Below are 13,201 nucleotides of genomic sequence, written 5' to 3'. Positions count from 1 at the left end.
TGTGCACTGTCCAGAATTAGTCAACAGAAAATGCATAATCTTCCATCAGTATAATGCAAGACCGCATGTTTCTTTGACGACCAGGCAATAACTGTTACAGCTTGGCTGGGAAGTTCTGATTCATCCACTGTATTCACCAGACATTGCATCTTCAGATTTCCATTTATTTAGGTCTTTACAAAATTCTCTTAATGGAAAAAATGTCAATTCCCTGGAAGACTATAAAAGGTACCTGTAACAGTTCTTTGCTCAAAAAGATAAAAAGTTTTGGGAAGATGGAATTATGAAGTTGCCTGAAAAATGGCAGAAGGTAGTGGAACAAAACAGTAAATACGTTGTTCAATAAAGTTCTTGGTGAAAATGAAAAATGTGTCTTTTATTTTTACTTAAAAACCGAAGGAACTGTTTGGCCAACCCAATATTATTATCTCCATTTTACAGGTGAGGAATCTGAGGCAGAGAGAGCAACTTTCTCAGAATCACACAGCAAGTAAGTGGTGAGACTGACCAGGCAGTCTAGCTGTATAGTCTGTGCTCTAATACTGCTTCTCAGACTGTTTCTTACCAGAACAGTACTTCCTCCAACACAGATATTCTTATGAAAGAGAGTTAAACCGGACAATTGGCCTAGGTAAAATTGAATGTCCTAGTATTAACAGGGCATGAATAATATTTTGAGAATTTAGCAGTAACATTTTACAATCAGGATTAAGTTCTTAATGCACAGTTCACTAGCAAGATTAGGGCTAAAACTAGATCTCCTGACTTCTAATAATCTTTCCAATTTCCTCCACACCACTCCACACAAGGAAGAAATGCTCAAAACCATGTTTATTTCATGTTTGGGTATTCCTATTATTTCAAGATCCATGAACTTTCTTAACTCTCTTCTCTTATTTATGGGCTTTAAAGAATTTATAGGCTTTAAAGAATTAAGTATTACACTTTATCAATAGTAGCTTTCATATATGATGTGATGTTTTTATATATATGTACATATACATATTTCATTTGAGCTTTTGGTTAAAAGATCACAATATTACTTAATAAAATGTTAAGCTTAAACTTATATAAAAAATTTCTCGAATCTACTGTGTCTCTCATAACATCTAAGCTATCTAACACAGTATTGAACATAGAGTTGACATTATGTGCCTCCTTATAAACTGAATGATTTTCATTTTCTGATAAGATTTCAGTGTACTAGGGTTATGGTTTTCATGACTGAGCAATCTTGTACTTTTTTTTTTTTTCCTTTGGCCATGCTGTGTGTCTTGCGGGATCTTAGGTCTCTGACCAGGGATGGAACCCTCATCCTCGGCAGTGAAAGAGCGAAGTCCTAACCACTGGACTGCCAGAGAACTCCCCATGAGTGAGCAATCTTGAGTACCTGTGTCTTAGACTTTTGTTAATAATATTAAGTCCATTAAATATAGGATGTAATGAAGAACAGAGAATATCTATAAAATAAATAGAACATGTAATGAGAAGTTTGGTAGTAAATCAATAATTGAAAATTTGGAGGAATTTCGGTAACAGTTTATATGTGCATTTATATGTATACACATATACACTTATGTTAAACTTCCCCTACAATGAATGTTACTTCTCTTTACCTTTTAGAACATAATGCAAGTAGAACAAAATGGCAAATGAAAGCTCACAGCACTCAAAATATGGTATAGATGCCAAGCAAATATAATAAGAATTGAAGAGAAAATTTGAAATACATACCAATGGACAATATTCAGAACAATCAAAGAAACAAAACAAAAAAGGGAATCATTTTCATGCTAAAAAGAATACTGTGATTGCAATAATTTAGCCCAGACTTCTCTCCAGAGTTCCAGACCCATACATCCAATGAATGCTATTAGATATTTACACTTAAATGTTCCAAAGGAACCTCAAACTAACCCATCCCCAAACTGAAGTCTTTATTTTGCACTTAAATATTTGTTCAACCCATATTCCCTGTAAGATAAAATATACCACCATATATCCAAACATTTCAGTCACGCAAGATTATCTTATTCTTCCTTTTCCTTTCATCAGTAATATCCAGTCGATAACTGTCTTATAGATTCTACATCTTTAAATAACTTCTCATGTATCTACTGCCTCTATTGATTCAGCCCATTATGATCTCTTAACTGATTTATGCAATATCCTTATAAATGATCTTTCTGCTTATATAGCTCCGCTCCATTTTTCACCTAGTTTCCAAAGTAGTCTTTCTAGAAACAAATATCTGATCATGTCTCTCTCTTGCTTTACACACCTCAATAACTTACACAATCTTCAGAAACCCTCCCCTGCCTTCTTTTTTTTTTTTGGAAAAGAAACAACTAGGCTTTAATTTTTAAAATTCTTTTTTTTTTTTTACATCTTTATTGGAGTATAATTGCTTTACAATGGTGTGTTAGTTTCTGCTTCATACAGAAACATACATATGTTCCCATATCTCTTCCCTCTTGCATCTCCCTCCCTATCCCACCCCCTCTAGGTGGTCATAAAGCACCGAGCTGATCTCCCTGTGCTATTCGGCTGCTTCCCACTAGCTATCTACCTTACGTTTGGTAGTGTATATACGTCCATGCCTCTCTCTTGCTTTGTCACAGCTTACCCTTCCCGCTCCCCATATCCTCAAGTCCATTCTCTAGTAGGTCCGTGTCTTTATTCCTGTCTTACCCCTAGGTTCTTCATGACATTTTTTTCCCTTAAATTCCATATATATGTGTTAGCATACAGTATTTGTCTTTCTCTTTCTGACTTACTTCACTCTGTATGACAGACTCTAGGTCTATCCACCTCATTACAAATAGCTCAATTTTGTTTCTTTTTATGGTTGAGTAATATTCCATTGTATATATGTGCCAGAGTTAGCAGAAGGAAAGAAATCATAAAAATCAGATCAGAAATAAATGAAAAAGAAATGGAGGAAACAACAGCAAAGATCCCCTGCCTTCTTTTGTCTAAACTTGTTTGAAGCCATTTTACCACATTGTTCCCTCTACCTGTCATATTCTCTACACACAAGGCCAACATATTTCTGGTTTTTAACGTTCAACTCAAGGATTATTGCTTCTGTGCAGTCTTTCTTGAACTAATATCCATACTGCTCAGGTGGAAATAATAACCCCATCCTTTGTGATTCCATTGTAGTCTATATATACATAAATCATGTATATATAGATTTCTCATAGCACCTATAATATTATTGAGTTTACTTGTTAAACTCACACTAGAAAAAGCCCATGAGGATGGGGGCCATTTTGTGTGTCCTGTTATTTCCAGCACCTGGAACAGTACCACACAGCATGTGCTTAATAAATGTGTCGAATGAATGTTCAAATTTTAGTCCAAGTGTTACTTCTTTCATGAAGCTTTGTCTGGCCATCTATTTGAAGCAAATTTTATTTGCCTTTATACCTTTGTAGAATATATTGTTAGAGTCATCCACATTAGCACAAAAACACAGCATGTTACCCACATACTTTAACTCCTCTGTGATACTGATAGCTTGTTTAGGGCATATATTAGGTCTTTAGTATTTTCCATAATCTAGCACATTGCTGAACTCAAGATAAAAATAAAATACTTTTAGAATTATGTATTAAAAAGCTGAAAACAAGTTTTAAGCCTAAAATAAACTGAAGTACAAGTTATGATTAATTTATTAATTTAATCTACCCGACTATATATAAATATACATATATGTGAATCTGGAGTTAGTTACCCAGTTATGGAAAAAATGCATATACACCTATGACATAAAATTAATCATTTTATTTTTATCCATCTAATTGGAGCAGTTGCTGTTAAAAGTTGAATATACAACTATCTAAAATAAAAATGCCTGCAGATTTAACATTTTGTTAATATAGGAAGAGAATGAAAAATTATAAAATAAGTAAAAAACAGTAAAAGATTTCTAAGGCAAGTTAGATAAATGAAAAATAACAAAGAAAAGCAGTAGAAGAGACAGACCTGCATGTCTTCTCCTTGTGGAGTCCACTTCTTCTGTGATCACATCGTGTAATGGACAGACATAGACAAAGGAGATGGATGTGAGTGGATGTACTCAAAAGGTAAAAAGTGACACTGAAGGAAAGGGCCTCAAATCATTTTGAGAAAAGATCCTGTGCACAGTTGTAGGGAAGATATAATCATATACATACCATATTAAAAGAAAAAAAATATGGAAGAACTGATGGTGAACTGGTTAAGCCACTATGGGTTAGCAGGATCAGAAAAATAAAGTTAGTGTAGAAATAAAGAGGATTCAAAAGTTTACAATTATTTATGGACAGCCAATCCTGAACAGTGATGCTGAAGAAAGATACCATTAGTAAAAACAACATTACTTGTATGACCATATTGTTTAAGACATTACTGAGTCCATTTAAGATCTGTGAAAATGCTTTTAGAACTTTTACTTATCATTGAAAGGAAAGAACTTAATTGAATCATCTTAAAAAGAGCAATAAAAATAGCTTGATCAGACTTCTGTGCCTTTTAAGTTTCCTAAATTGATGAGTACATACATGAAAATAAGTATGACCATTAGGCCAATAATTCATTGAGTTACTTCAGTACAGCAAAATATTATTATAAAAATATTCTAGAGAGTAACAAATATAATAAAACTCATTATAAAAAAGAGTAGCTGAAATATATGGCTTAAGTTAAATATTAAAGATTCAAGTTAATCTTCAATTTAGACAAATTTTCTTTGATCATATTCCCTTATGAGGTTTACTTATTCAGAAAATTCTTACAGACACCACATAACAGATCATTGATGTTTCCATTTAAATTTGCCCATCCAAGTCCAACATCTACTATAACAGATACAGCACATATTTTGGAAACACTTCTTTACCCATTGGTAGTGGAGAAGTTCAGAAGACATTTTATACAGTGATTAAGCAGGAAATGTCTGCTCAACTGAGCATTCTAAGAAAACTTTTTTCCAAAAGATATTAATGAGTTAGTATTAGTGTGACTGATACAGATAAACAATATAACACAAAACCAAAATGTCCTATTTTAATTACCTTCTTAGCTTCAAATTAGGTATTACAAAGTTCTTAATTCAAAACACCACATTCATTTCTGCAATACTTGTATCATAGTTTCTGAGCGATTTATAGAAAAACATGTTATACTAAAATATATTTGGAATATTGATATATTGAAATGATAACTCTTGAGAGAAATCTTTCCAATAACAAATTTATCTCTTTCTCTGAATAGTGAGAAAATGAAAATTTTCCACTAGGAAAGAAGGGCTGAGATATCCAAAACTTTTTTTCTAAGAGAAAAGAGAAATCCTATTATAGAGAACTGAAAAAAAATGACCATTTTGAAACTTAACAATGTCATTTTGATTATTATGTGAGCACACCTTTGACCTATTCAAAATTAGACAGTAAATCTCATCACGATTATATTACAAACTAGACTTTGCCAATAGGATTGACCACTAGAAAAGTATTATCCTCCTGAAATGTACTCCTACATTAACATGTTATATGCCATATTTTCTTTTGCATCCCCAGTCCACCCATTTCTCAAAGAAGATAAAATAGAAAAATCTGAGCTATATTAACATCATAGGTTAATGCTGAATTGTATCATATTTTGCATTATGTTTTATAGGCAAAATTTCCCTATATACACATTTACCACACTACTAACGAAGTTTCCACACATGCTAAATTGAAATTGGTATGAACTGGATGAAATAACTGCTTAAGTATATTCTACCTCTAAGAAAACATTTTATTTTTTTGCAGAAAACATAAAAACAACATAAATAAATATCCTTTCACTACGTAGTATTTTCCCGCACCTTGACTATTTTATAATGGCATTGAGGTAGTATTTTTCACGTTGTATGGATTCAAAACATTCAAATTTCTTTCCAACCCATTTATTAGTTTATTATAGAGAATAACTGAAGCACATAGAGTTCAAGTGACTTACCCAAGGTCATAAAACAAGTTCAATGGCAGAACCAGAAATAGAACAGAGGTCTCCTGATTACCAGGTCAAATTTCTTTCTACTAGATGCTATATGACCCAATAAAAACATGTGAAATAAAAAGTCTAGTAAGGGAAAAAAATCTTTTTATGTTGATACCTGAACTGGACATTTTATTACATAGTATTAATTAGAATGTTTTTAAAAAGAGGTACATGGTACAACTATGCAAGTAATTCACCAATACTTTTTACTCTTGTGAGGAATATGTAACTTAGCACCAACAATTTAATTGTTTTTAGAAAATAATACAAAATTTATATTTTAGAAAAGGATGAAAATGAAAGATTTTGACCAGGATCTCACTATTAACTGAAAGTGCCCATTAAATCATTTTTCCATCACTATGTGAATATGATCCATTAATAAATAGATCATAATTAATCTTACATAAAAAATCACTTAACTTTAATTAGCAGATAGAATACTAATTTAAATCATAAAATTTCAATGTATAACTTTCAATTATACCAAATATATTTAAAAATTTTTTGACTTTCTTTTCTTCTTCGTGGCTACAGTTTTTAATATATACTATTTGTATTAAACCAGCCACATTTAAAAAGAGAAACTATATCCTTTAAATATCTAGGTCTTATTTAAATGGCAATAAACTATAAAAACTTATTTCATATATATTATTGTAATGAATTTCAGACTTCAGTGAACCTTGAAGGAGGTAAGAGTACCCCCTTCACTCTTCCTATCTCCCTAATTCTCCTTTAATTGTTACTTTGCCACAGTCAAACATTCTACTTTCAGTGCTGTTAATGGCAGTTCTAATGAGAAATCTTTCCAACACTTCATTTAACCAATAACCAGTTAGAGTGATTAAAGATAGTAAAAGTATACCCTCTCTTAGGTCACAACTATGTCACAACTATGGCTGGATCTTAGTTTCAGATACAGAAAATATAAAAACTGTAATAAGAGTGTACAGTATTTGGGGGAGGTTCATTACATCACATGAGCTAACAAAAGAGAAATAAAATATATTCATATACTATACTAAAAGACATTAATAAAATATAATGAATAACTCATAAATACCATTTATGGTAATTATTTTGGAAAAATACTTTTAAATTTAAAGTACCATCAATGTGCAAACTGTAAAAAGAATGGTCCTTAATCAAGCAAAGTAGTAATTATATATATATATACATATATATATATACACACACACACACACACACAATAAACCTGTATTGGTCCTTAAAGTTATAAAAATCTACTGAAGATAAACAGATATATAATAAAATACTCATTTTCATTAAATTATATGGTGTAAAAGTAAGTTTATGAGGATGAATATAATAGCAGCTTTTATGTAAAATTTTGTGCAAACCAAAATTTTCCTTGCCAATATAGTGTATTAACTACCATTATATTTCAAATGAACACATCTCAAGTTCAAACAGAAATAATAATCTGTAATCAACTTAATTTAAAAAGGCATAGACATGAGGCCTGTTTACGTATAAATGCAGTTTTTAACAAGGGTATATGATATTTATTTGAAAATCTGTTGACTAACAGCAGACATAATATTGGTTCTATTATCAGATTTAATTGTACTTGAGTAAATATCAATATATATTGTATAGAAGGAAGTATTCTCTTAGAAAGATTCCAGAGAAAGAAACAGAAGCCTCAAGACTTTAAGTGTATATTACAACTTGCACGTAATTAAAAGTTAATCATAATTATGAGGGCTTTTTAAAGGTCATAGGAGCCTTAGAATGTTTCCTTTTAGAGAAGGCAAGATACCTTTCAAAATAAAGCCTAAAAAAGCATCTACTTAGTAGGCGCCTCAATGATACAAAGATCAAGACAGACCTAGAACATAAAAACAAAATATTTACCAAAGTTTACAGATTTCAAACTAAAACTTCTCCACTGTGACAAAAATCTTGTAGAAAAATTCCTCAAAGTTATTTGAATTTATTTTCTAAACTAATTATTACTTTCCATAATTTTGCCAACAACCATAAAATTATTGAACATTTACAAAAGCATCTACCTACCTATTGAAATGAGCAAAGTACAACCTTTTAAAATATTAAGCTATTTTTAAAGCTAACAAAAATGTTTCTCTTTTAAATGTTTTGTTTCCTAGTTCTAGCTGTGCCAGTTTTTTTTCTGATTCTATCCTTAGAGTCTGACATGTAATGCAATTTTTTTTTTGTAATGCAATTTTAAATGCAGAAGAAAGACATACTTAGAGTATTTGTTGAGGGTGTTTAAAATAATTGATTTTTAAACTATAGGATGCTATATCATAAAAAAGAAAGTCACTTAAGTACAGGCTTGGCCTTATAAACTTATCTGTATGTTTAGAGGAAACTGACCTAACTTTAAATGAGCAACTAAATTCATAAATCATGAAATCTCACTTTATTCCAGGAGAACATCCTTGTTAACAAACAATGCTGTATTTACATCTGAGGGTGTTAGTAGTACTTAATGCCAAAATTCCGTCAGTTGATTTGTGTTCTATATTTACTTAGCTTGTTTTACGTCACTTTCTTCTGCCAAAAATAAAGTACATTCATTCTACAACAATCCAGAAATAATCAGAAATTACCAACCTGCTAATATTGACCAAGAACACAACCTCGATTATTTTTACCAGATTAGATGAATTAGACTAGCATCTAATTTGAAGACTAAATTAGAATATTGAGTTAGACTGAAATAAATTGCTTCTACTTTAAAAAAGTGTCAAATTATTCAATAATGAAAGGAAGCAAGAGTTCATAACACCAAAATAGTCAAGAAAAAATTTAAATATAAAATTCACCCACAAAATACACCTTTAAATATTTACTTTTCCTGATGATAAATTTTATAAAGCATAATTCCAAAGGTTGAACTAAGTAAAAGAAAATCCCTACCTTCACCATAGTTACAAATACATAAAGAATACAATATGGAAATGCCCATGTTGGAAAAAATTAAAGGTTAATACATTAAATCATAACAATGCTAAAACTAGGGGCTTATGCACACAAAAGCAAGTAGTAAAACACAGCTTGTTACTTTGAATATTTTCAATTTCCAAAATACTGTATAATCATACAGTAACCCAGCAAAGTGTTTCATTGCCCTCACTTTTCCAGAAAAACACAAGGATTTATTTTCCAGATAAGAAACAGGAAGGTGAGTAGCATTGTCATGATTCAGGATATTTAGAGAAAAAGTAGCTAAGTCAATTCTAGATTTTCCTAGATATAGCATACCTTCTACTTAGAAAATGACAAATCAAGGTGGGCAATCTTCTTATGAATAGTATCAAGTAATCATCAAACATATCAGAAATCATTTATAATTACATCTCAAAGTAGATTCTAAACTATTTAAGTCCAAGACTTTTTTATTTTGGAGAAACTAAGGAACTATATCAGTTCTAAAACATTCATTTAGTCTAACTGAAGTTAGCTTTCTCACCACACTACTTTTGAGTTTATGTAAAATATGAGATAAAATATTTTATGTAAAAAATATGCTCTTTTCCCAGATACTGTCCTAATTACTAGAAGAACAGATAAACTCACAAAGCGAAAATAATAAATTTCAACAGATTAAACTTTGTTTTCAATGTTTAATAACACTGCATTACTGTAGGCCATAGTATTCTCATCTAGAATCAGATTGCTCATTGAGAAAATAAACAACAGATTTTCCATGCTCATATGTCCTTGATTTGCATTAAGAATGTTTTGTTAACTTCACAGCCTAAACAAAATCTAATCCACATTCTAAATGAGGAAGACATTTAGCGATTTACTCTGAACATCATCCATAAAATCTGGGTTTTAAAATCATTTGTAGAATTCTTATATTGTATGATCACATCAAAAATACTAATATGATAAACATCATTCTCTTTACCAGGGATTTTCATCTACATTGCTGTCAGTTAAGTTAGAAATACTGGAAAAAAAATCACCCATTTTGCTCATAATTCTCTCAGAACAGCCTAGTTCAGAGATGTATTTTTCTTAAAAGAAGCAGATACTAATGCATATTACTTAAAGTTCATCTTAAGTATTTGTTAACCCATTTTCTAGTCTATATAATGCCATTTAGTCCTCCAGTTCTGTAGTCATATAAATAAAAATTTCAAGTGATGCTTTAATTGTTAGTATACATCCTTAAAATGGCAAAATTCCCAGGTATTGTTCTTGCATAGATTTTCATAAAACACCAAAAGGAAAAGATAACGATATATGTTATTGATACATAGCTAACTTTGCATCTTGGGTTTGGGTTCGAGTCCTTACAAACTTTTTCTAATGCCACAAGTTTACTACAATAATCCTCTGATGAAGAATCCTTGACTATTAATGGAAGATGATCTCAGATTTTAGTGAATAAAAATTATGTTTTAAACCCTGATTACAATTACTAAATTATTAATATGGTAGATGTATCTAAATATAAAACAAAGAATGAATCCAAACATGTCTTCTGTAAAGCCCAGGCTCTTAAACATGTTATTGAAATGCAATTAGCCCCACCTGATATCCCACTATTTTCCTCCCATTCTATCACTCCAAAGTCTCAATAATTAAAAATATTCTCAACATATCCTACCTCACTTTTAGAAACAAACAAATAAAAATATTTATGAACACTAAAACTGAACACAGCATACGGCCTTAGCATATTGCATACTTACTCACGACATTTAGGATTTGAATTTCCAGGAATTTCCCAGTATATAGGAAAATGCATAACTGCCAAGATTGAAAATCTATAAGCAATTTAAACCATGACATTAAGGCACTCTAATTACATTAATTTTCCTCTACTGCGCACATAGTTTATATTCAGTTAGACGGCTTAAGTGATAAAAAAATGCAATATATGAGAATACACAAATTAATAATATCTAAAGGAAATTTTAAAAAATTTTGTTTGTGAGATTTAAAAATATGTTTAGCAAATATTGCATTCTTTCATGACTTTAATAGTCAATGTAATTTATTTACCGTAGATATATATGGCCACAAACATATTCATGTAATCAGAAATGATGGCAAACAAGACAAATAAATAATAATTTATGACCAAGGATAACCTACATCACACAACACAGCAAGGAGACACTTTGAGAGTAATAGTTTTTGTCATATAAATCATAACATAAAACCCATTTTATACTTTGTTTACTTTTTAAAATCCTCTGAAATATATTAAGCTAATTATTATTTTCCAAATAAGCTAAGTGATTCTTAATTGAAGATTTGAAAAAACAGGTAAGATATTTGTCTTACAACTGCATGAATATATTTAAATTTGCAATGTGAATTCCAGTTTATTTACTTATTTTCAGTATGTAACTGTTTCACTAAAAGAGAATTCACAGATTAAGCCATTTGCACTATGGCATTTTTCCTTGCTCTCCAGACTTATGTAACATAATACTTTTTCTCAAAACATCCTATTATCCTTATAGCACTATCACAATTATAATAACTAAATCTTTAGTTATAATTATTTTTAACTTACATATTTTTGCCAGAATGTAAGCTCTATGAGGGCAATTGCGGCATCATTCTTATCTACCGCAGTAACTCAGTGCCTACCATAATGCCTGGCATACTACAGGATAGCAATGAATACTTGTTAATAAATCAGTTTAATTTATATATTGACATATTTTAAACTACATGTTTCAGAGATTTAAAATGAACCAAGTTACCACATGAAAATACATTAACCCTATTACTATAGACTCAGCCATTTAATGATAGTGTTATAAAAAAATCCATCTGTATTCTAAAATTTTGAATGAAATTTTCATTGTACTCTCATCCAATTACTGATTAAAAGTAGTACTGATTATTAAGTTGATTGGTTATCTCTGCATTTTGCTTCTCTTCCTTTTACTCCTGGTTCAAGTTTTTGTCCTCTGCTTAATTAATCTTATCTCCCCCAAAAAAAGAGAAGAAAGAGAGAGAAAATAAAATCACTTCATTTCAATTTATTGGTAGAATTAATGGTTTGAAGAGGCTCTTTATTGAATTAGAATACTATGCTATCATTCCACCTTGGTTTTGTTGTAATATTTTTAGCTCCAGAATTTGTAAATAAATCATTACCAATTGGTAAGATATCTCGATAGCATTTGCAATTAAAAATAAGGAATAGCCTACGAAGACAAACTTTAAAAAAAATTATATTGAGCTTTCTATAGTACTTTTTTAGGGACGTAAGCACCTCTCATGAGGGTAGTTTAATTTGGATCAAAATAACCAAATATATAAGTTAAGTTATCACTTGTGCTTAAGTGAGTCATTTTTTTCTTAAAGAAATAATCTTAATAATAAAATAATTATTTTCCCAAAAATATGTGTAATTAGTTTTCTAAACAAATCTTGAAATAAAGTTTTCACCACTTTAATCTAAACAGACTCTACACAGTCTAAAGTTCACACCAAAGTGAGAAAAATGAGGTACAACAAGCACACACATATTTAAAAAGCATGAAATGCAATGCTTATCGCCTCATGCTTTCAGGGGCTTTCCAAATCCTGACAAACCTGGCTCAGATTCGTGTTTCTTTTGTGGCAATGGTTTGTCATCACTTAATGTACCATTCACATTTTTCTGCTGGTCTTCCCATGTAACTTCTAGTATAAATCAAAAAAAATAATCAGAGTTTGTCAGAAACATTAGATAATTTGTGTAATAAGAGCCTAAAATTACTTCAGGGATCTAATTATTTTTTAATATTTTTCCCCTAAATTCTCCCATAAGCTTTCAGTAGTACGTAGTTAATGTTTTAAATATAGAAATGTGACACTTAAAATTGTTTTATAGATTTCAAAATCCAAAGCATTTAAGTTTGCTTCCAGGAAATTCTAAAATCTATTTGCAATAAAAGAATTTTTGAAGATATGAAGAAAACGATGATTTAAATGATTTGTCAAATAAAGTTTTCTTCTTAGTTGATATTAAATAATTTTATTTTAGAAATAAACATTTTGCTAAACATTACTTTAATGTGGTGAAATGAAATGTTTATATGGAACTAAAATGCAGAGATTTTCATATATATCAAGAGAAAATCTGTAACATTTTAGTATATGATAAGATGGCTATTTATTTTACTACCATATTTGGTACTTTCGTTAAACAACA

The 13,201-nt window shown here is 30.3% G+C and overlaps 1 protein-coding gene across 11 annotated transcripts in view; it reads right to left on the bottom strand.

Moving 5' to 3' along the window:
* The window catches only part of RIMS2 (regulating synaptic membrane exocytosis 2), a 609,946-nt gene that overhangs the window by 157,177 nt on the left and 439,568 nt on the right, over positions 1 to 13,201 (bottom strand). Inside the window, exon 19 of one of the 11 annotated variants that reach the window (XM_059995038.1) lies at positions 3,991 to 4,020. The exons of 9 other annotated variants lie outside the window; for them this stretch is intronic. In XM_059995038.1, the coding sequence (XP_059851021.1) occupies positions 3,991 to 4,020 (30 nt within the window). Of the gene's footprint in view, positions 1 to 3,990; positions 4,024 to 13,201 lie in introns of all 11 variants that reach the window. One more of the 11 variants, XM_059995040.1, reaches the window with a different exon arrangement.

This window comes from Delphinus delphis, chromosome 17 (genome assembly GCF_949987515.2).
Source record: "Delphinus delphis chromosome 17, mDelDel1.2, whole genome shotgun sequence".
Lineage (NCBI taxonomy): Eukaryota > Metazoa > Chordata > Mammalia > Artiodactyla > Delphinidae > Delphinus > Delphinus delphis.
The sequence above is the reverse complement of the archived record's forward strand: the minus strand, read 5'-3'. Positions and strand labels throughout refer to the sequence as shown.